The 24,285-nt window shown below is 42.1% G+C and overlaps 1 protein-coding gene across 1 annotated transcript in view; it reads left to right on the top strand.

Moving 5' to 3' along the window:
* MANBA (mannosidase beta) overlaps positions 1 to 20,051 on the top strand; it is a 79,866-nt gene extending 59,815 nt beyond the window's left edge. Inside the window, exons 12-17 of the mRNA XM_084627198.1 lie at positions 1,736 to 1,954; positions 3,414 to 3,578; positions 4,218 to 4,362; positions 14,289 to 14,431; positions 16,583 to 16,840; positions 19,024 to 20,051. Coding sequence (XP_084483324.1) covers positions 1,736 to 1,954; positions 3,414 to 3,578; positions 4,218 to 4,362; positions 14,289 to 14,431; positions 16,583 to 16,840; positions 19,024 to 19,248 — 1,155 coding nt within the window. The 3' untranslated portion in view covers positions 19,249 to 20,051. The remainder of the gene's footprint in view (positions 1 to 1,735; positions 1,955 to 3,413; positions 3,579 to 4,217; positions 4,363 to 14,288; positions 14,432 to 16,582; positions 16,841 to 19,023) is intronic.
* Positions 20,052 to 24,285: the final 4,234 nt, after the last annotated feature.

Below are 24,285 nucleotides of genomic sequence, written 5' to 3'. Positions count from 1 at the left end.
ACCAAGCAATTTCTCCATCAAGCCAATTACATCTGGCTAAGCTAGAATCTATCACTTGGAAAAACATCCAGCCTTCATATCAAGGCTTCAGTGATGGAGAATGTAGCATATCCTTAGATAAGCAGTTCTTGTGATTAACTGTTCACACAGTTAAAAACGAGTGAATGAAATTACTTGTGCTTAAACTGAAGCCTGTGGCTAACTGCTTTGCTATATTGGAGCTAATAGTGGTAACTGTGAATGTAGAACCAAGGGCTTCCCTTACTGAAAATGTGTCCCTAAATGTTTTATAATTTCAAAGAAACGCTTCAGTATTTGGCACTGACGAGAGGCAGTGTGTAGTAGTGGTTAAATATATGTAATTTGAAACAACTCTAAATCCTGCCCTTCATAAAGTTGCATCTGGCCTAAAATGCACAGCCAGGTCAAACAAAACCAAAGCACAATGCCACAGACTGTAATGACAGCATATTTTGAATGTATTAAGACTGAGGCTTGTTGGTTGTCTGTAACAAAGGGGGGAAAAAAGGGAAAAATCTTAGCATTGCTGCTGCAAAAGTAATCATTTTACTTAAAGGAACTGTCTCACCACACAAATGTTAATGATAATTTTGTTTATTTTCCACTAGAAGTGCTTTAAATAGCTGTTACTAATAATGTAGACACATTTAAAGATAGGAAATCCCTTGATCTGAGGCAAGAGAATCCCTTTCCCTAAGATTTTCAAAACTGAACTTTAGTTTCAAATTCCTCTCCACTCAGAACGCAGCCTACATTGTACTAGCAGATGAGGCTAATAAGCTTCCATGGGCAAGAAGTAGCTGGATTCCTCCTGCTTTGCAACTTATTATTCACACCTAGAGTTGGATACACTGAGGATAGACTCCACTTTCTGTCCTGGGCTTAATAAAGTACTAGTACTAGCGGGGGGGGGGGGGAAGAAAACCTGGATTTGTGCTGGAAATGGCCCACCTTGATTATCATACACATTGTAAGGAGAGTGATCACTTTAGATAAGCTATTACCAGCAGGAGAGTAGGGTGGGGGGAGAGAAAACCTTTTGTAGTGATAAACAACCATTTTTTCATGGTTTGTGTGTATAAAAACATCTTCTGTATTTTCCACAGTATGCATCCGATGAAGTGAGCTGTAGCTCACGAAAGCTTATGCTCAAATAAATTGGTTAGTCTCTAAGGTGCCACAAGTACTCCTTTTCTTTTTGCGAATACAGACTAACACGGCTGTTACTCTGAAACCAGTTCCTCTAATGGTATCCCTATTGTACTATGAGGAGATTAGGTAATTTATGACACCACTTGAACGGTATGCAGTATATTCCTCCCTCACAAATGTGTCCAGTCAGTTTTGCTGATTTCAATAGGAGGGGGCGGTGGAGCCCTGGAATAGTTTTCTCTCTGTCCACTTCTTCAGTGGGAGCATCTGGCTGGTACCTGAGGGCCTGATTCATGCAGTGTTTACATGGCCATGAAGGGGAGGAGGAATCATAGAAATAGAAAGTGGTAGTACATCCTGTTAGGCCTCTGATTCCAGAAATTAAAAACGATTACATGTGAGGGAGGAGATGAATGTCAGGGCACAAAAGCAAAATGTTTCCTAGGCAGTGACTCAGCAATTTGGCAAAGGCATTTTGGTTTCACTCCCCAAAGTAAGGTCTGGATATTGAAATGTTAGAACCAATCACTTTATTATGGTGTGTTTTGTTTTGTTTACCCAGGAGGATAAGAGTCGTCCTTATATTACATCCAGTCCAACAAATGGCAAGGAGTCTGTTAAAGAAGGCTGGCTCTCCCAAAATCCTTATGACACCCATTATGGTGACACCCACTTTTATGATTACTTCAGTGACTGCTGGAACTGGACAGTGTATCCTAAAACTCGGTTTGCCTCGGAGTATGGATTTCAGTCCTGGCCCTCTTTTAGTACATTGGAAAAGGTAAGGCAAAGCTTCCATTTTCATAGCTTTCCTGCTCCCTGTTCCCTTTTGGTCTTGACAGTGAATTACTGGTCAAGAAACTCTGGGTCCGTGACTATAGTTGAAATGACACAAATTCCTTATTAAGAGGAAATGTTAGGTTTAATATGACTAGTAGAGACAGCGTGGGATGTACATCTTTCCCCTTTTAATACATTAAACTTGGTTCCTCTCATGATAGCCAAGATAAATACCTACAGTCCTAATTTATTACCATAGGTCATTCTTGCTGTGTCAGAGTCCACAGCATTGCTATAATTTATTATAATCTATGTTTTTAAATTTGCTTTTCCAGTTTTAAACAATTGGGGACACATTCTTGAACTCTCTAAACACAGGAGCTTGTATTGATTAAAGTATTAAGACACTGATTGTTGAATCCTGTCTCCTCACATCACAAACTTAACTCTTGATTAACCGTTACACACAGCTTCCACCTCCATTGGATCAGAACCAAAAATAAGTTGTGCATTTTTACTTGCTGTAGTAAAAGCAAGCCGGCTAGTGACCGATTAGTGAGCTTGTCTTTTATATCATATGCACTGTTGTTGTAGCTGTGTCAGTCCCAGGATGTTAGAGAGACAAGATGGGTGAGGTAATATATTTTATTGGACCAGCTTCTGTTGGTGAGAGAGACAAGCTTTCGAGCTTACACGAGCTCTTCTTCAGGTCTGGGAAACGTACTCAGAGTGTCACAGCTAAATACAAAGTGGAACAGGTTGTTTAGCATAAGTAGTTAACGCACATTTCAGGGGACCATTCAAGGTGAAGTGGCCTGTTGACATCCCTCCATAGGAGGGAAAGGAATAGGGGGAGACAGCTGTGGGGCAGGGGGTTGTTAGTGGGTTATAGATTGTTGTAATAAGTCATAAATCTGGTGTTCCTAGTCAGTCCATGATTTTGAGCAAAGTTATGAATATAAGCTCCCAGGCTCGTCCACTGACAACAACCCCACTCTTACCCCCCCCCCCCCCCCAGGAGCCCTGTCTCTGAAGCTGTTTTTCCCTCCTCACTTCCTTTCCCCTCTCCTTGGCCACTGACTCTGTGAAAGCTTTGTGGGCCAAATTCTACTGTAGGACAAATAAGTGAAGTTCTACAAAACCAGCAAAGCCACCCCTGCCTGTGTGCTGAGCCTTCTGAATTTGGCCCTCTGTGCCGTGGTCTGTCCATCTGTAAGAATATAACAGTTACTCCACCAGGTGTTGTGGGCTTCAAGACTTAAAGGTACTCAGATGAAAGGCACTACAGAAACATAAAGTATTATTTTAAATACTCTAGGTGATGGCAAGAGGCTGAAATGGATATTATTCACCTTTCTTGCTATTCAGCAATCGATAAGTACTGGTCCCAAAGATCAGGAGCATGCATGTTTTGCCATTTCTTTATGATCCATTTTCAACCTTTTCTGTGTTTTCAAAAGGTTTCCTCTACAGAGGACTGGTCTTATACAAGTCATTTCTCCCTCCATCGACAGCACCATGCAGCTGGTAACGACCAAATGCTTCATCAGGCTGGACTTCACTTCAAGCTGCCCCAGAACACAGATCCTCTAAAACGGTTCAAAGATACGATTTACCTTACTCAGGTAACCGTGTGTCACAATCTGGTGACAGATACTTCTATCTAATACAGCCATCGTTGTTATTAGCAGCTAGGGGGCCTGGTCTCGGTCAGTATGTTAGGCACTGAAGAGACATATTATAATGAGATAGTCCTTGCCTTGAAGAATTTACAATATAATTTAATGTGGGTAAATTTTGTGTGTCCCTGACCCTTTGTAGTGGAGAGAACAGGGCATGAAAAGCCTCTCCAATTTCCCCTCTTTGTTTCCCTTCTCCCGCACCAGGACTAGTGATCATCTCAGGGGATACTTCTTCCATGCAGCATAAATTACTCCAGAGAAAATGGGAAAGGCAGGAAGAAGTTGGGCCTTGACCCTCTACACTGACCCAGAGAGCAGGTTGGACACACTGATTGCAGCAGGCTAGGGAAAGATTATACCTCCTTGCCACACAACACCTTGCTGAAATCCCCTTGTAACAGCACTTTTCCTGTACTGTCTCTTGGTCAGAGTTGTGCCTTTTAGGTACAATCTAGCTCAAAGAGAGCATGAAAAGCCCTGTCTGTCTTTCTCTCGCTGACCCACACAAACACACACACAATGTTTTGAGAATAGTTAACCAAATTAAAAATAATCCTCTTTTTAATATATTTGCTGAACAAGGTTATGCAAGCCCAGTGTATAAAGGCAGAAACGGAGTTCTATCGGCGTAGTCGAAGTGAGATAACCAATGGAGAGGGACATACAATGGGATCACTCTACTGGCAGCTCAATGATATCTGGCAGGCCCCTTCATGGGCTTCTCTAGGTAAGTCTTCCAATTGCCATCAATGAAACCTCTAATTGTGCTTTTTAAATTTCTTTTTATTATCTATAACTTTTTTCATCAGAAATACCAGTTCAAGAATAAGGCTCACCATTATTGCCTGGATAACATATTTCTAACCATCTGCTAATACATCTCAGCAAACTGGTTTGCAGGATAAGCCTGATACTAAAACTGAGCGGGGATGCAAAGCTGTTGGTCTTGATATGTCATCCTCCTCAAATACAAACAAAACAAAGAGGAAAACAAACCTTTCAGTGTATCCACTCGTTAGTGTTTGTTTCAGAATACAGTAACCACCAATTGTAAATGTAGATCCAAGAACCTTTATAACACAAGGCGAAGATGCCCTATAATTCTTTCAGTGGTGCAGGCCCTAGTTTAACTTTTATGTCTTTTAATTTAAGCAATATTAATGTCTTTTGAGTATAAGACAATATTTAAAACAAACAAGCATAACTGCTATGGAGTGGTAGCCGCACTGTAGTTAAGGTTGAAGTTAGCTCCTCATTATAAACCTAACTTTTCAACAAAAAGAAAAGGAGTACTTGTGGCACCTTAGAGACTAACAAATTTATTTGAGCATAAGCTTTCGTGAGCTACAGCTCACTTCATGGGATGCATTCGATGAAGTGAGCTATAGCTCACAAAAGCTTATGCTCAAATAAATTTGTTAGTCTCTAAGGTGCCACAAGTACTCCTTTTCTTTTTGTGAATACAGACTAACACGGCTGCTACTCTGAAACCTAACTTTTGAACATCTCCCTAGCTTCCCCTGAAAGAAATTGATCTTCCTTAAAGCTTACATGCCACAGCTCATCCAGGATAGTTTTTCTGAGGAGTGTGGTAAAACTCAAAGATTTTTGTTTTGTTTTTTTTTAATTTTTCCATCTCCAGAGTGGCGAAGCCTCGATACTCCAAACTAGTTTTAAGTATCAGAGGGGTAGCTGTGTTAGTCTGTATCCACAAAAACAATGAGGAGTCCAGTTCACCTTAAATACTAACAGATTTATTTGGGCATAAGCTTTCGTGGGTAAAAAACCCACGATGCATCTGAAGAAGTTGGGTTTTTTTACCCACGAAGGCTTATGCCCAAATAAATCCGTTAGTCTTTAAGGTGCCACTGGACTCCTCATTGTTTTTGTGCAACCTAGTTTTGTTTGTTTGTTTTGGTGTTGCTGCCTTTTAGAGAAGAGAAGTGCCTTTTAGTATTGTGGAAAAGGTTGGAAAGATCTAAAGAGTTGTTTTTAGTGCATATGGACAGCAGTATTTTTAGGGAAGCATACCAATAAATGATGGTTAGCTATATTTACATAAATATAAAAAAACATATAATCATTCAATAAGCTGAAAGATTATGATGTTTTTTCTTAGTAATAAAAACATCTAATTTCTCAGTCAATGTGTGTGGAACTTTGCAATATGTCAAGACACACTAGGACTAAATTAGTTGAAGAATCTATAGTTCTAATTAAATAGCATATAATGTGATCTGTATATATCCAACAATGTGTTTTATTTCACAGCATAACGGGCCTAGTTTAGGTTGAGTGCAGATGTGTAATTTGCTTGGGTAATAAATAGTAAGTGAAGGAGAACTGCATGGTCTGAGGGAAGTGGCTGCATTCCGTAACTGCTTATATCTAGGTGACCGTATTTTGAGGTTTAGGGGTTTTTTAAGGTGGAAGGACTGTTCTGTGGAAGTATATAATACATTTACCTACTTGTTATATGATGCTTATCATCTTTACATCTCAAAGCATTTTACAAAAGAGGGCAGTATCATTATCCCCATTTTACAGATGGGAAAACTAGAGGTAAAGTGACTTTCCCGAGGGACATCCAGCAGACTAGTAGTAGAGCTGGGAATTGAACTCAGGACTGTTGAATCCCAGTCCATTGCCCTATCTATGATTTCAACCTCAGTTATTTCTTAATTATTGTTTTAGTTTACTGATATATGCTGCAGAGAAGAAGTTCATAGTTAAAGAAATGTTGGAATATGGTCAGTTTATGAAAAGGAGGTAAACGTAGTTTTTTCTACACCTGCCCCTGGGTCCACCTGCCAATTTTTGTGGTTTTACAGTGACATCTTCTTACTTCTTAAAGTTTTTCTCTTCCCTTTTCCTGTGTGGAAGACCTCCACCTCAAAAACCAGAGGAAACAACTATAGTGAATCTGTCTTTAAACAACACGCTGCTTTACCTTGGCCTCATGATGTCAGCCAAGACAGTAGTCCAGCCTTAACACTGAGGTTCCTCGACTTCGTGAATTTATGCTGTAGAAACATAATGTTTTAATGTTTGTTTTTCTGAATTTTGCTATAATCGACAAATTCTTACAAAATAAGTACCTTAAAAAGGAGGAAAAAAACTTAGTAAAATGTCTCAATGTACAGATGCATTGACAGATGATCTGATGTGATGAACATAAGGATGATTTTTTTTAACTACAGAACAACTAACGTCATCACAGCATATGTCTTGCATAGTTTAATTAGTCATAGCCTTATTAATGTCAATTTTCAGAAAGGAAGCTCAGCAGAGATACTGCTGTCCCTTTGTTTCATTTTATTCATTTTAGTCAGTGGATTGAGGAAAAATTTAATTTTCATTTAATTAGGCGATGCAGTAGAGGAAGTTTTGAAATGCAAATGTTGGAATTAGTTTTCTTTGCATTTCAAAACCACACTTCTGCATTTCTTTAGGTTGCACAGTGGCATCGCTGATGAATACTTCCTTTATTTAGATTTGTTCTTTCATAAATGGCGTGCCATGGAGGGGTTTACATAATTTTCCATAGAGAGTGGAAGTGTGTTCCTTCTTGAAATGGGGAGAGAATTGAGAATTAAGTATTTGTTTATATATTAAAAACATTTACCTGGAAAGTAAGAAAACACAGTGAAGCCCTCTTGTCTGCATGTGACTCTCTGCCTCCCTTCAGAAGTCAATGTATCTCCTCAGATTTTGAATGTTTGATTATGATTTTGGAGCCACTTGTGCTGCATTGATTGCTTTAGCATCTGTGTGGTGTGTTTTCAGTGAAGAATGCTAAGCTGTAGCTGGAATTTCTGCACCTTCCTGCACAGATGTCACCTTGAGGTATCTGATTCAGCTATCAGGAGTTTTACAGATTGCTGAGTTTTATTGGTTAGAAGTGTGGGTCCAATACTTAGTGTCCAGTGAGCTGAAACCACAGGGTTTTAAAAAAAATAGATTTAAATTTGTGAGATTGGATGTGAGGAAAGAATTCAGCAGAATGTTTCTCGGGTTGTGTTAAATGGCGCTGAGCAATTAATTTAGAATCCGTTACAGTGAAGAAAGCTATCTTCTAGATGTTAGATGAAAAGGCTTCAGGAAACAGTGAAAGATCTGGGCAGTGATGTCTTATTCCAGAGTGAGTCATCACCTCTTGTTCTGAACGTTGATGTTGTGATATAAAGTACAGTCCCTGTTGTGTATGTCATAATTTGGAAGAGATTTGGGAACTCAGATTTAAACAACAGTTCATTTAAACACAGAAAACTAGTCCCAGGTTTGTTTTTAAATAGCTTTTGCCATACGTGCCTACAACAGGAATAGTTAAAGCCAGAAATTTTCACACTGGCTGCTCCTTCCCAAGATTTCTCACTGCCATTTTTACATCAAGAAATCTTTTCAAGTAAATCCAGACAGTCAGGCTTAAACACTTGAGCTGTCTACTTTGCAGCCAGCATGAAGAGGGCTTATCTCTCAATTCTACCAAAAGTCACTGTCACAGTTGCAGCAGCCATAGTAATGGCTCCAAATATTCTGTGATTCTTGGCTGCAGAATTAACTGTACAATCCATCCCTTGCTGTGGAACTGTGCTCCAACATGTAGGCTGTTTTGTATTATTTAAAAAACATTTATTTGGCCTTTGGTTACAGGGAAAAACAACACTTTAAAACATGGAGAAGGTGTAACTGATGTAGTGGTATCTGCTTGGGTCTGCAGAGAGCATGAAACAGTAGCTGGGGAGGTGTGCACTTCTCCCATTAATGTCAATGAGATGTGAAAGCGAATGATAAGTTTAAATGTCAGCATTGTTAACAATTGTTCATTTCTGATCAGTTTTGCCAAAACATCCAGTTTTTTATCCCCCAATTGTGAGCCATCTTGCACTTCCCACACCACTGTATATGCACCACCCGGAAGTCATGGAATCATAGAATATCAGGGTTGGAAGGGACCTCAGGAGGTCATCTAGTCCAACCCCCTGCTCAAAGCAGTACCGATCCCCAATTAAATCATCCCAGCCAGGGCTTTGTCAAGCCTGACCTTAAAAACTTCTAAGGAAGGAGATTCCACCACCTCCCTAGGTAACACATTCCAGTGTTTCACCACCCTCCTAGTGAAAAAGTTTTTCTTAATATTCAACCTAAACCTCCCACACTGCAACTTGAGACCATTACTCCTTGTTCTGTCATCTGCTACCACTGAGAACAGTCTAGATCCATCCTCTTTGGAATCCCCCTTTCAGGTAGTTGAAAGCAGCTATTCTTCTCTTCTGCAGCCTAATGGTCATACCATTGAACCCAAGAAAGCCTTTTGTATATATTAAATCAAGAACCCACTCATCCCCAAATCACACATGATATCCACTAAGCTCAAGAGAAAAATGAATTCTTGGTTCTATAAAGTAACCTTACCTTGAGTTTCTGCACCAACAAATCTATGTCCCTGAAAACATCCCACACAACTGTGATAGCATGGCAGGTTTTTTTCTACAGATATCAGAATTGGCAATTTGGCTCAATAGAACACAAAGCATTTACCATCGCTACACTTCATATCAGTCAGGTCCATGTACTTTATCCACTGTCTGAGCTTACTCGCTACAAAACAGACACGCTTGGGCCTCACAGCAGGTTCCATGAAAGTATCCAGAGTCCCCAGTCCCTGCCACAGGGATGGGAGGATGCAGCAAAATGAGATTGTCAGGTCTTTTCCAATAGCCTTGAGCTCAATTGTTATATATTTCCCTATGAGTGAGGGATGGGCTGAATACCTGATCCCTATAAATTCCCTTAACCTGAAGATGTTAAACTGCCCACCTGCAAAGTATTGCCTGTTTGGCAAGTCTCTGCCAGACCCAGCAGCATCCCTTAAGACTAAACCCTGGGGAAGCCCACCCACTTTATGAATCATTTGACAGTGCCACAAGAGCATCCCCGTGTAAATGTGCTAGCAATGATACAAATACTGTCACTTACCTCATACCCACCACTTTTCATCTGTCAGTCTCAAAGTGCTTTACAAAGGAAATAAGCATCATCATCTTCATTTTACAAATAGGCAAATGCAGGAAAGTGACTTACTAGGGTCACCCAGTAGGCCAGTGGTAGAGCTGGGAAGAGAACCCAGGTGTCCTGAACCTCAGTCCAGTATTCTATCCACTAAGCCACACCAGATAACCAACAGTGTCTCAGCTTAGCGATCAACTCAGTCTTTGTAATGAAGGCAATAAAATCTCTTCCATAAAAGGGTTAACTGGCTACCACTGGCATCAGAAAACAGTCAATCTGTGCACATAGCTTTTAGTGACAGAAATACATTCTGCCTCTACAGCCCTAGAATAAAAGGCTTTTCTTGAGTTCATGCAGTTGTAGACCTAGGAGCCCTTTTGATGATCAAGTTATGGATATCCCTTATCACTAAATGGGACACTATGCTTCTACTTTGGCATACATTTCTTAGTTACAGGCCAGGGCCTGTGCTCTTAAAGGAAGTGGGTAGAGAAGGAAATTCTTTCTACTGTTCTCTCCTTGGCTTTTTCTAAAGTCTAACAAGGGCTTTTCTGAAAGATGGGTCCAAATTAGGCACAAAGGGAGGTGGAGGGATGCTTTACAGGAGGCTCCAAAAGCCTTCCTCCAATTTTTGACGCTCTTTTCAAGTGTGCTAACATGAGGCTGTATGAAAGCCTGCTTCTCTAAGCCATTACCCGAGCTTCAGCCATCATCTGCAAATGCACAATTTCCTGAGGACTGGTTTCTGGCTCAGTAAAGAAAATCTGGAGATGGTGGCTATGGGGATAGATTTAAGTCACCTATTTAGTACCATTTTATCTTAACTTAAAGGCCACAGGTAATGGACCAAGTTTTGGGTAAAGGCAGTCTGCTGTATAACAGTATCTTACCTACTTATCAAAATTAAATTACATTTATGTTCTCATTATCATCATCCAATGAATGGGCACTACCAAGAAAATTCCCCCCACCGCCCCCATCACATTTGCCAAAACAGGTGAGTCACAGATAGTGCACAGTCCCACAGCCATTAGGCTAGAGATAACTATTCCCCATCAACCCATAGCTAGGGGCTTGCAACCTGAAGAGAAGCTAGGGTGGCAGAGGTAGGGGGGAAATGGAGATTTTCTGAAAGTTTTGGATTTTCAAGCCTTCATTTTTCTTTAAGTAAGCACCACACTGAATCTAACATGCTGCTTGCTGAAATCTCACTCCATAACTTAAGGCCAGGGTGAAGCACAACCAACTAATCAAATATTCAACCAGCCATGTCTTCTCAAATATAATTGAAAATACCAGCTTTATTTCTGCTTCCAGTGATAGTTCAAATAGGTTCCTGGCAGTCCCTTTCAGCTGTTTCATCTTTCGTATCAGCTGGTGCTTATTAGTCTGTGTCTTTTGCTGCATCTAATTCCTCTTCAGCTTCCCCATTTGCCACCTCCGTCCTACTGCAAACAGCATTTTTAGTAGAGACTTTTCTCATTTTAATGTTTGGCAGTTTCTTCAGATCGCCATCCCATTCTCTGAAAATTTTAAGCCAAAACCACCAGCTTTCCCCCAGACGATTTCTGTGATGCAGTTGTGTTATCAGTTCACAAATCTGTGGCATATTGAAAAGAGAAAACATGGGCTTAGCATAAAATAAATTGAATTTAATATCGAGCTAAATGTCAGGGGATGCTCTTTGATATGCTTCATTTTCATATTTTAATCCAATAAAAGCCTTAATTTTCAGAATGTAAATGAAGCTGCTACAGAATTTCCAATCTGCTAAATTAGCGTGCCACTGAAAACATGGGCCGTGCCACAGAAATTAGTCTGAGCTTGCAGCAGACTCTGCTCGAAACCTACGGCTAAAGGCACCTGTTGCAAAGACTGCCGAAATCCCTGAGATTCTCATGGCAATCTTGAAGGCTTGAGAACTGCACTGCCTCCCCCAACTCAAAAAGCCTGATGCCCTTTTTCCAGAGAATGCCATTATATTTTTCTTTGCTGTCTACACAACACGGCGTCCATTTTAGAGACAAGAAGCTGCCACACATTTTGCTTTGTTTTGGACCAGCTACTCCCAGTCCAAGCCTTCACTTTCTCTTGTTCATTCAGGTTTTCTGAAGTCCCACAAGAAGCACGTGTAATTTAAATCAAACGAACCACAGAGTTAGCCCCATCTCTGAATTTTACCGTGGCCTCCTGTCTCCCTGTGTGTCTGCCATTTAGACTATAAACGGTTCAGAACCGGGATTATCTTTGTGTACTAGACAGCACCCACACACTGTCTGAGCTAAATGACTTATAATAAAGTTACTGATGACTTGTATGTTTGAAGAAGCTCTATGAAATATCTGGTACTGAATAGCGACTAGGCTCAGCAACCCTCCAGAAACCCTTTTTAGATTTCACCCTTTAATGCAAGTCAACAGCATTATGGTAAAACTGGAGTTCTTCCCTGTGCTGTCAACCTGCACTGGCCACGCTTTGGTGTCATAACTTAGAAACCAAGGCTGTCTCAGGGATAATGCCCAGGATACTGAAATGTACAAAGTTGTACGTACTTCTAAACAAGCACCAAAGCAAAGCAGAAGCTTTTGGTTATTGCAAGTATCTTCCAACATCATGAGCTTTGTTCATGTTATCTCAGATGAAAAGCCACAAACCAAAATTGGACAGGGTATAATTTTCTTTCATCATAAGGTTATGCAGACGAGTTGGTGCCTCTTTTTAGTGATATGCCAGTGGAGAGGATATATGGCTGAGCAAGGATGGAGTTAAAATGTTAACATTAAAATATTGACCTAGATAGGAAAGGAGTGGGGAGAAGATGGACATTGACACAAAGATCCATATTTTCAGAATGCTACATAATGAGTGTTCTTACAAGACTACTTTTCTGGAAGTATCACACCTGGGGAAACTCCACTATGGCTGGCTCACCCACTGTGCTGAGCTTTATACCAGATTTTGGTGGTATTTGTGAGGAGATGACATTTGATGGTTTCTCTAATCTGTGAATGGCAGAATTTTTGATAGCATAATAAGTAATAAAGTACAGCTCCCCCTAAACCGGCAAAGTAAACTGGAACATGCACATACAGTATGTTTAAGTATTTTATTTAAAAAACCCCAAACAATAGAGAGAACTTCTACAGATGGGCCTAATTTTGAGTCTGCTTGGATTCATAAGTTTGAAAGTCTGACTCAGGCTTACAGGTTTATGTTTTGTTTAGGAGGAATTGCAAAAACTGACCAAGAGAATGGGAAGAGGGAGATTCTGATGAAAAATGAAATAGGACAGGCCAGATTAATCTCTCATTAACAATGGTGTAAGTCTGTAGTAACCCTACTAAAGCCAATGGGTTACTCTGGATTTGCAACAGCATAACTGACAGCAGATTTTGTCTAACTGTACATGCTAAATACATGGTACACACTTATGCCAGTCCTTTGTAGTGGTGATTCTTCTATCCCTATGTATAGCATGTATGCTCTTTTTTTTTTTTTTTTAAATTGAATCACCCTGAGAGGAATGTTAATTACAGGAACCAAAGGTTTGTAGAACTCAAACTGGTATTGTGAACCTCAAAATGAATCAGAGAGATTTGTAAACCCAGCAACACCAGCCAGACCTTCATGAGCTGCAACCTCATCTCAGGCATGTTCCAGAGCCTGGACAAACTACGGAAGAACGCTTTTTCCAGCGTCATCCTCTTCGGCACCAACAACGACAGCATCATCTCGGCATCTGGGTCTTCCGCGGCCAGGAGCTGGCCTTCCTGTTGAGCCCTGACTGGCAAGTGCATTATGAGTCCTATACCTGGAGGAAGATGGATGCAGACAGTGAGGAGTGCAAGACGCTGGTCACAGAGTATTTCACGTGGGAGGGCGAATTCAAACATGTCGGCAAAGCCTTCAACCAGGGAAAGATCTTCAAGTGAGGGCGCTGCCTTCCCACCGGCTGGGAAAGCATAGACTGGCCAGTGAGGGACAACAGCCTCAGGGCAGCAGCCAGTGGGAGTATGGACTGCTGGGAACTGTTCACCAGGGGCCAAACATCAGAAGCCTGGATCAGTGACATGAAAAATAAAAACCCCACATGCTGGTTTAAAAAAAAAAAACAAAAAAAAAAAAACCACAAGATTTTCTCATACCATTAATATAACACATGGCCCAGTGTATTATTGATTGATTTTTTTCTGTGTTACTTTGCTATTCTGGTAAATTTAGTGGGAGGGTTTGAGCAGCACATCAGGTTCAGTTATTACTACTGTCAACCTATGTAAAACAATTGAATTCTTGGTCACCACACGATAGGCCAGATTGTCTTGGGCCCTTGTGGGGGTATATAGAAAGGGGAGAGAGTGGGCATAAAGTACCTCCTATCTTTCTGCGTTTGCCCTACACAAGATCCAGGGACAGCTGCAATTACTGTGCTTGAGGGAGTGCAGGAGCTGCTTCCTCTTTGTTCCCCTAAGGTTGCATATCCTCCCCCAAAGGGAGCAAGAAAAGGTGTGGAGAAGACCAGCCCACCAGAAACGGGGAGAGGAAGTTGCAGTATCATAACCTATGCACTGGGGCGGGATCATGCCCTACATGTTCACAGCCAATCTCAGATTGTGTCTGAATCATGCTTTCTTTAATACTCAGAGTATGGGGGCAAGTGGAAAATGCTCCATTACTTTGCCCAGCATTTCTTTGCCCCACTGTTGCCTGTGGGATATGAAGATGACGGCGTGCTGCACATCTACGGTGTGTCGGATCTTCATTCAGACTGTGAGCTGACGCTCCAAGTAAGTGCTGCCTTCTGTCTGTCAAAAAGGTCACCTCCTGCTAGGGAAAAGAATAGACAAATATAAATAAGTGCTTGGATATGGAACAGCGATCCAGTAAGTCCATGTCCAGCCCTCTCAGCTCTCCCCTGCACCAGTGCTTCAGCTTCTGAGAGTTTGTTCAGAATGTGATTGTGGGCTGACCTGAGTCCTGGTATAAATGGGTTAATTAATCCTCCTATTTTGTCTTGTTTTTTAGACCAAGAGTTCTTTGGGGCAGAGACCGTCACAAACTATATCTCTGTACAGTGCTTAGCGCAGTTGGGCCCTAACCTGAGGGTGCTACCGCAGTGTATATAGGATCATAGAATTATAGAAACATAAGGCTAGAAGGAACCTTGAGTCTTAAATTTTAAATGGTAAAGAAATAATAACTCCACTAAAAATACAGTCCAGATGTAAAAGGTGATTAAGTTTAAATAAGAAACAAATTAAAAAATTTCATCTTGTAATTCAGATTACAGATTCAGGCCCTGGGTGTATTCAGAGTTAGATCTACAGACCCTAGTGAAAAAAGTTGTTGTTATTATTTTATTTTATTATTATTTATAATTACTGTTAGCCTTCCTGAACCAATGCAGCTCTGAGAAAATACACTGGATTATTTTGTGGCTTGTGAGGCATCAACAGAACTGGTAACTCAGTTTCAATTGCAGGCCTCCTATGCAACCCTATTATCCTAAAATTATGCCCCAAGCTACATCTGAGTGATCCCGCAGAAGGTTGTAGGATTATGCACATGTGTATAAGGGCAATATTATGCATGGGCCAGAAAGAATCCTGTTTGACTTTCAGATTCCATAGTTGCTTGGTTTATTATTATTTATTATTTGTATGACAGTAGCACTTACAGGCCCCAGATGAGATCGGGGCCCCATTGTATTGAGTACTGTATAAAAATACATTGCAAGAGACAGTTCCTGAGTTGAAACATCTACAGTATAAATAGACAAGACAGACAAAGGGTGGGAAAGTAAGCAGGCACAGAATGGAGAAGTGACTTGTCCCAGGTCAAACAGTAGGTCACTGGGAGAGCTGGGACTAGAACTTGTCTCCTGATTCTCAGTCCACTGCCCTGTCCGCAAGACCTTGCAGATTCTTTCAGTTTACAAGGGTGGCAGTTTAAAAATAAACAAATAACAACAAAAAACTCTTGTAAGCTGCAAAAAAAAATCAACGTGAAAAACACAGTGCTGTTTTTGCAAAGCCACTTTTCAGAGCAGAGCTGCACTTTGTGGAGTTGCTTGTCTCTGGTTTGAGTTTAAGCCTGTGTCTGTAATTCCAAAGCTCTGGTGTAGTTAGAGAGGCACGTGTCTAGTATTCACTTCTAGTATAGATTTTTTGATTAGCAGTTCAAGAACATTTTAAACTTGTGAAAAAGAGTGATTAGGAGGAGCTTTAGGATCTTTTTCTGGCTGCTAGCACCTCTTGTGGTCGAGTGCCTCTTCATGTATTCTTTCACATCTGCTCTTTTGCAGTTACCTCATGCTAAAAGTAAGCCAAATGGATCACAGTTTTTGTACAGGAGGCCGTTCCTGTTGATAAAAATGAGGTCCTCTGGCAAAGTTGTATTTCACTGTGTTAACACAATTCCAGGGATTCCGCTTAAAATCACGGCTTGTCATTTCTATTGATCAAATATATTAAAATTCTCTATACAAAAGCTCTAGGCATCGCTGCAGGTCTCAGGTAATACAGGTCAACTTTAAATAAGCATAACCAGCAATTTCCTGAACCAGAAAAGGGAGGGGATGCAATAAACCCTTATGCCAACAATTCCAGTCCCTAATACACCCCAATCCAGCCACCCCTGGCATCAGCTAGAAAAGAGCTTTGCAGCATGTCCTAAAGATCAACATGTTCAGGCTATTTGAGACAGAATTGTTGCTTAGTTTAAATAGTAAAATGGGTAATATTTATATTCGTTATTATTTTAATCTTTGCAAAGTCTCTTCTTGTCTGGGGTAGAAATCATCTTGAGGCTATGTGCCATGTACTTCCAGGAAAATGTCTCATTCTGTGAGTAGCTGGAAAATCTGGGATGTAGGGATATTTTTGTAGTGATATTGTTTTCTCTGTTAACAGTTTGACCCCCCTTAATCTCTGTCACAGGTCCGTGTGCACCAGTGGAGTTCTATGGAGCCAGTGTGTACCCTTGCTAAAGAGGGTGTGACCCTTAAGGCAGGGAGTGCTGCCCCAATTTACAAGGAACCCGTAAATGACCTGCTGAAAAGATGTGGGAATTGTACCAGGCAAAGCTGTGTTGTCACCTTCTACCTTATGGGAAAAGGCGATCTCCATAGTCCTGGCAACTCTCACTTTCTATCTTCGCTGAAGGATGCGGTGGGATTGGAGAAAGCACAGCTCAGTGTAAGCACCAGCTGTCCTAAGTTACTTTCTTTAGTCCTGCCAAGCTTGTCTGCTGTGGAGTTGTGAGGGGTGGGGGTGGTGTCTATAACGTGATGTCTTTTGCTCTTCAATCATTTGGCAGTAGCTTTTCTGAATCTCTGCACAGAGGAGTTCAAAGTGAGTTTTTCTTCTTCACTGGTTGTTTCTGAAGAAATGCCTAAACATCACTAGGTCCCCCCCCTTTTATAAGAAGGCTGCATTTCAGTCGATCAGAGTACATCCCACTTGTTTGATGCAGCATCTCCATCTTCGTCTCTTTTTTTGTCCCCAGTTAACAAATGGCACTGTGACAGGTATTCCAACTTCTGATTAGTATCAGTTTCCAGCGTTAACTGCTAGTAATACAGTAAATGCCGAACAGAATACCAGTTATTGGTAATGATATTACAATGGAATTGCCTCTGCTGTCCCAGGGATGTTGTGGCATGACTGACATGCAACTTTGTACGGTTATTTCTGCATTATACAAAATTCTGCACTCCAGCTAAGGAGTTCTGATTTGCATAATGGCTTTACAGTTACTTTCCAATATCTGTACATCATTTCAATCCTTGTGTCTGCATGAAAAGCAATATAAGTGATAAGTACAATTATTTACTTTATTGGCTATTTCCCCCAGAACTGCCTGCTGCCTTAGATTCTCAGACTCCCTTTCTACCATGTTACTCTGACTGTCGCTGCTGCTGCTCTCCGTGCCTCCTTACTCGAAAACTCTTCCTCAGTAGTCACAGAAGAGACACTCTAAAAAGCAGGATGGGTTTACACTGTGTTGCCTCTGTGATTCCAGATCAGATTTGTTCAGTTAACAAATAAAAAAGTGGGTCTGATTCGCCTCTCACACCAACATGCACAGGAAAAGAATTGGCCCATTTTTTTTTTTTTTTTTTTTCACACAGGACTACAGATTCAATCTGGAATCTGAAAAGACAGATTCTTTCTAGCTGACATCGCCAATAATAAAAGCTCTGCAGTTAGAATTTAGTTTGAGTCTTGTGATTATGCAAATTCTGCTCATTCTCCCATAGCTGTGTTGTCTAGCAGGAGAAAAACATAATAGCATTAATTTTGTCAGTAAAGTAAGCAAATATGATTTAGAGTATATGTACGTAGAAGATACGTTGGGTAAAAAGGTGGCGCTTTTTTTTTTTTTTTTACAGTGTCACTTTTCTGATCATAATCTCATTTTAAAATATCTTTGTTAACACAAATGCTACTTTTTGTATCTTTGTTTTGGGGTAGGTTTCACTTCAAAAGCTTATTTAAAATATACTGCAAATCTAACTGTGAAAACAGAAAAATCCAGAGTATGCTGTTTCTCTTACGAACTAAAAAAAAAAAGCATTTTTTTTGTCATAACATTTATTTAGTATATATTTAATATGTAACTTGCTGATTTTTAATGTACCATTAATGTTCAGAAGAGAGATGCTTCTGTAAAAGAAAAATGTTGAGTGAAAATGTATCTAGTTGTGTTTTTAGACTGTGTAGTGTTTTATTACTGAAAAGTTTACAGTAAAACGTTAAACCTATTTCTGAGATCTCACAGCATGCCTTATGTATCAATTCTAAATATATTTTAAAGACCCTCCTTTCTTACACTAGCAGTAGGTGACCTGCTACATTGCCCTGATTTATTCTTCTTTTACTTCCACGGATTTTTATTACTGATGTAGCAAGAAGGGACAACAACCTTAATATCTGAATGTATGGGTTGAGAGAAGTGTTTTGCCACGAGAATAAATCTATCTAGCACCTTGTGACTTTGATAGGATTGCACTGGGTGTAAGTCAGTATAGAATTTATCCCATTATTTTTAGAGGAACTGTCCTTATGGAAAGTAAATAATGATAACATTCGATAGAATTTTTAAACCAGCCTATAGTATTCTGTAGCAAGGCCATAAATCTCTGTTAAGTTCTGTAGGTTTCTGGGATGCTTTGTATAGAATCTTATTGGCTTTATCCCTATTAAATTATATAGAACATTCCATAAAGGAGGTGGAGAGGAGAAAAATAATTTTAACAAATGTATTTTCAAAATACCTTCCATTACACTGGCCTACAACTTTTACACTGATTGGTGAAGTTGTTTTTACTACACAGACTTCTGTAATAATACTAACTTTATTTTTCTTCCTCTTTCAGGCCACTATTTCTCAGCAAGGTGACCTGTATACGTTTGTTCTGCAGACCACAGCAATCACTCCTTTTGTTTGGCTGGATGTAGGGAATATACCAGGGAGGTTTAATGACAACGGCTTTCTCATGACTGAGAAGAGAAAAGTTGTGGTGTTTTATCCGTGGGAGCCTATCCGCATTGAGGAACTCGAAAAATCACTCAGCTTGACTTCACTGATGGACATTTACTGAGGAAATCTCATGTCCTTTATTGGAAATGCTTCCTGTAGTGGTAGTAGAATAGAAACTGGAAAACTTCAAAGGAGTATAACTAGGGCTCCGTGTTTGTCACAGAGGTCGCAGAAGTCACGGATTTGGTGACTTTCCGTGACCTCCATGACTTCTGTGGTGGCCAGTGTGGCTGACCCCATGGCTGCCCAAGCAGCTGGCTCCGGGGTCAGCTGCTCAGGTGGCCCCAGGGACAGCCACGCTGGCTGCTGCTGGAGAGGCTCTGAAGCCAGCTGCTTGGGCCAGCAGCAGCCCGCACCAGACACGTGCCCACAGCAGTGGCCCTTCCCCTGTAGTCAGTCTCCTCTCTTCACCCCCCCCCCCCAGCTCCCGTCCATGTCTTTTATTAAAAATACCCGTGACTAAATCTTAGCCTTAAATATAACTAAAGATTAAGAGAGAGCAGATAAACTGACCACAGAATGCGTAGCTCACGCTGTCATTTGTACATTCCTCGCTCTTGGTGTAATGAAACGATGTCAACAGAAAAACTTACATATAATATAGAGCAGTGGTTCTCAAAGGCGGTCCGCCGCTTGTTCAGGGAAAGCCCCTGGTGGGCTGGACCGGTTTGTTTACCTGCCGCGTCCACATGTTCAGCCGATCGCAGCTCCCAGTGGCCGCAGTTGGCCACTCCAGGCCAATAGGGGCTGCGGGAAGGACAGCCAGCACATCCCTTGGCCCACGCCGCTTCCCGCAGCCCTCATTGGCCTGGAGCACCAAACCGCAGCCACTGGGTGCTGCAATCAGCTGAACATGTGGATGTGGCAGGTAAACAAACCGGTCTGGCCCGCCAGGGGCTTTCCCTGAACACACGGCAGACCGGCTTTGAGAACCACTGATATAGATCATATGTCAAGGGTGAGGCTGCTTTCTCAGGTAACTGAAAATATATATGTCAAGGGGTTTTGATGCCTCACTTCCTGGTTACCAGGATGCAAGTAGGATCTGTGATAGTTTTAGAGCCTTGAATATCTCTCGAGCCTTAATTTTTCACATCGGTGTTTGTATCCTCTGGATCTCAGGAGGAGGCGATACACTTCAAATTAATGTCTCGTGGATTTGTCACAAGCCCCAGAAAAGAACCAGCACAACCCTGCCACTCTGGGAGCAGACCAGGGACCAGACAGTGACTCGAGTCCCAATCGGTCCCTGGCTCTCCCCTGATCTAAGGGAAAAGTCGCCAGTGCGATCCCTTTTCTTAGTGTAGATCACTACCTGCCCCCTACCTAGACACCTGTGCCAGACAGTGTCTTTCTACCTAGACACCTGTGCCTGACCCCGGGAGACCGCCTTTCCTCTCCATGCTGCGACCTACAGCTTGGGAGTGAGGGAGAAGAGGGAATTGTTAACAAAGGCACGGAAATGAGGAGGAGATGAGGCTGTAACAGCAACTGAACAGAACGTTTTTTTATTATTATAACAGTATTTGTAATTTGAAAAATTTCAGCTAGTTCTAGTACCCTTGGCCATAGCAAAGCAGCCCTTCACCTCCCCAAGGAATCTAAATATGGTTTTATGTGAAGTCCCTGAGGTTTTTCACTCTTCTGTTCTTCATACACCATTTTGTACCTTTACCCTGCCCCACTCAGACACGCCCCACAAGTTCAGAATTCAGCACTGCAGCACCCTCTGGTGTTTGTCATAGACTTGAAGGAACACCCCCAACATGATTCCAGTGTGTAACACGAGTGAGCAATGCACTTTGTTGCAGAGTGCTGAGTTAACAAGGGCACTTCAACTTCCTGAGAAATCTTTGAAATCAAAGGAGCCTTTTGTGAAGCGTTGGAATAAAGAGAGGATCTGCGCTGTGCTCTGTGAATCCGGAGGGCTTTTGTTTTGTGTGTGTGTATTTTACAAAAGAGCCCGCTGTATGTACCCACAGTATTCAGAGGAAACAAACAATACTGCAAATTGAAATGATCTGAAGAGCATATTTTAAAAATTTTAAATAATCCTTCTAATTAATATAGTTTTCAGTCCTGACCTGTAATTCATTTAAAAGTAAATGTCATTTGGTTAAGGATGCGTTAAGCTTACAGCTCACTACAGTCTTTATTTAAACGTCACTTTTTTTCCCTATGGCCTATCTTATGTTACACATTTAACTATTGATCAGTTGTGGAAAATAATAATCTGGAAAAAAAGCAGCCTTTAACAAACTAGTCTGAGGAGTCCTTGCTCCATGAAAAGCACAGATTTTCAGCAGCTATAGATGGGAACAGTGACATCAGCACTATTGACAAGAAATCACGAAAGCAGCACCTTAGATCTGCTTGAACTTGTCAGGTGATTTTCAACTATATTTCCACCCCTAAAATTGTTCTACGTACAAGAAAAAACACCCCCACATCGTCTGCAGCAACATTTATGTTTAGAAATGCTAAAATAACATGCTACAGTTGCCTGTTGCCAAAACACCTACCTTGCCCTAGTTAGTATTTTCTCTTCATAATGTTGCAATAGTTTTAGTGCCGGGTTTTGATTACACTCCAGTTAAATCTAAAATGTAACACTTTGCCCAGAAAGAGCTTCTAATATATTTTAATGAAATAATACGCATGGTGCCAGAGGTTTCTGCCATTGTTGCTTATATGCCTGTAAAATACTGTGTATGCACAAGAATACCCAAACTTTTTAGATTTTAATTGAGAGTGCCTTTCTAGATTTTTGTCTTACAAACCCAGTATGGAGTAGAGTGGAGACAGTGCCCAGATGAGAACAGAATCACTGATCAAAAGGACATTTTCAGCCACTATGAACTAAGACAGTGGTTTTCAAACTGCAGGTCCAGTACTGTGTCATGGAATGTAAGGCGCTGGGTCACGGTGGCTCTGGTCAGTACCGCTGTCTGGGCCGTTAAATGTCCTGTTGACGGTGCTGCCCGGCTAAGGCAGGCTAGTTCCTACCTGTTCTGATACTGCGCTGCGTCCAGGAAGTAGCCAGCAGCAGGTCCGGCTCCTAAGCGGGGGGACCATGGGGCTCTGTGTGCTGCCCCAATCCTGAGCACTAGCTCCGGACTCCCAATGGCTGGTTCCTGGCCAATGGGAGCTGGGAGGAGGGGGCGGTGCCTGCAGGCAAGAACAGCTCGGAGCCACTTGTGCACCTCCACCTAGGAGCCAGATCAGCTGCTGGCCGCTTCCAAGGCACAACACGGTCCGCGGTGCCAGGACAGGCAGGAAGCCTGCCTAAGCACTTCCGCTGTGCCACTGACCGGAAGCCACCCGAGATAAGCCCGTGCCTCATCCCCTACCCCAGCCCTGAGCCCCCCAGACATGGAGCCCCTTCTTGCACTCCAAATCCCCCATCCCAGCCCCACCCCAGAGCCTGCACCCCCAGCCCTGACCCCGTCCTGCACTCCAACCCCCTGCCCCAGCCCTATCCCTGAGCCCCCCTGCACTCTAATCCCCTCATCCCTGGACCCACCCCACAGTCCTCACTGCCACACCCAAACCCTCTGCTCCAGCCCTGAGCCCCTCCCACAGCCCAAACCCCCTCATCCCCAACTCTGTTGGGTCGTGGGCATCAACAATTTTCTTCAACTGGGTCACCAGAAAAAAAGTTTGAAAACCACTGAACTAAGGCCCATATTCAGTAAGACACTTAAACACATACCTAACATAAAGTGTACATGCTTAAGTTACTTGCACAATCGGAGCCTAAATCTATCTTAAGTACTTCTCTGCCCCTCCAATCCCTGCAGTTCCCCAGTATCTGAGAACCTCAGTCTTTTAATGCATCTATACCTGTGGCACAGCTGGGGAACCATTGAAAGACTTGGAAGAAACAGACAGGCATGGAGGAGCTTCGTCACGGCCCTAAACACCAGAGGCGTAATAAGAACATGATGATGATGATCTCTTGAGTAAAGCATTTAGTCCTATATTTCCTGAATCTTCCCTTACTGTGGCATTGTGGTACATCTTTAAGCTGTTTAAAAACAACTAGCTGACTCTTCTGGCTTTGCTATGATGAATTGACTGACTGGAAGAGTGGAAAAGCTTGCAGATTCCACAGGTAAGAGGTGCTTCCCTCACCCCAGTGGTTTCTAATTTAACCTTTTGTGTTCAATGTTCTTAAGTACCTTAGCAGCATAAAAAGTATGCTCTTGGGTTCCAGTTCCAGTTTCTCTCATGTGGATGTTCACACTGGGTTTCAGGCGTGGTTCCCCGTCCTTTAAGGTAGCTAGCTGCACCAGCAACGCAAGTATGGAGCTGTCCTTGCGCTCAGGGATTTATACTGACTGACTGGAGCTGCTCTCCATGAGGGGGGAAGGCTCTTTGTTTCCCTTTCTTGCATATTAGCATAGGACAAGCCACAAATTGACTTAGTCTTCCTGTGTGGTCCTGGGTATGGCAGAGATAGGAATAGAACCCTACCTTACCTCCAGGCCTGGATCTTAATCACTGTGCTCCTCTTCCCATATAGCAGGAAACACTCAGCTCTTCTGCTCTGTCTCAACTGCTGCAGCTGCTGAGCAGATCCCCCACTGATCACTACTGCCTCACTGCAGGAGTGGAGCTGTTCTGACTGTTCTATGAGGCAATAAGCATAATAGGGAGCCTGGAGCAGGATGGTTCCTCTGTTTTGGCTCTTCCTATGGGAAAGCCGGGGAGCACCAATAACGGGATTGTTCATGGCTTTCCAACCATAGGAATGAGGGAGGTAGTTGCTGAGTCTGAGATCAGCCCTTCTTTGGTGCAAAGACCCGCCCAGTTAAATAAAACAGGGCCGGGGGCAAAGGGAGGACACATCAGTTTTGCTGTAGGGAGGAGAGTGCAGAGCCCAGCATTGGATCAGTGGGTGGTCTCAAAGGGGCAAGTGATGAGCGGTTGGAGTCCTACAGGAAACTGAAGGATGGTAACAGCAATGGGATTTGGAGTCTGTGGAGGGAGGGGATAGAGAAGTAGTAGCCTGGGAGGAACAGAATTGATTAAGAACAGAGAATAGATGCAGGGATACTGGTGGGCAGAGCATAGCCTGATGGAGCATGGCTTCTGG

The sequence above is a fragment of the Lepidochelys olivacea genome (genome assembly GCF_965140295.1).
Source record: "Lepidochelys olivacea isolate rLepOli2 genome assembly, chromosome: 4".
Taxonomy (NCBI): Eukaryota; Metazoa; Chordata; order Testudines; family Cheloniidae; genus Lepidochelys; species Lepidochelys olivacea.
The sequence above is the reverse complement of the archived record's forward strand: the minus strand, read 5'-3'. Positions and strand labels throughout refer to the sequence as shown.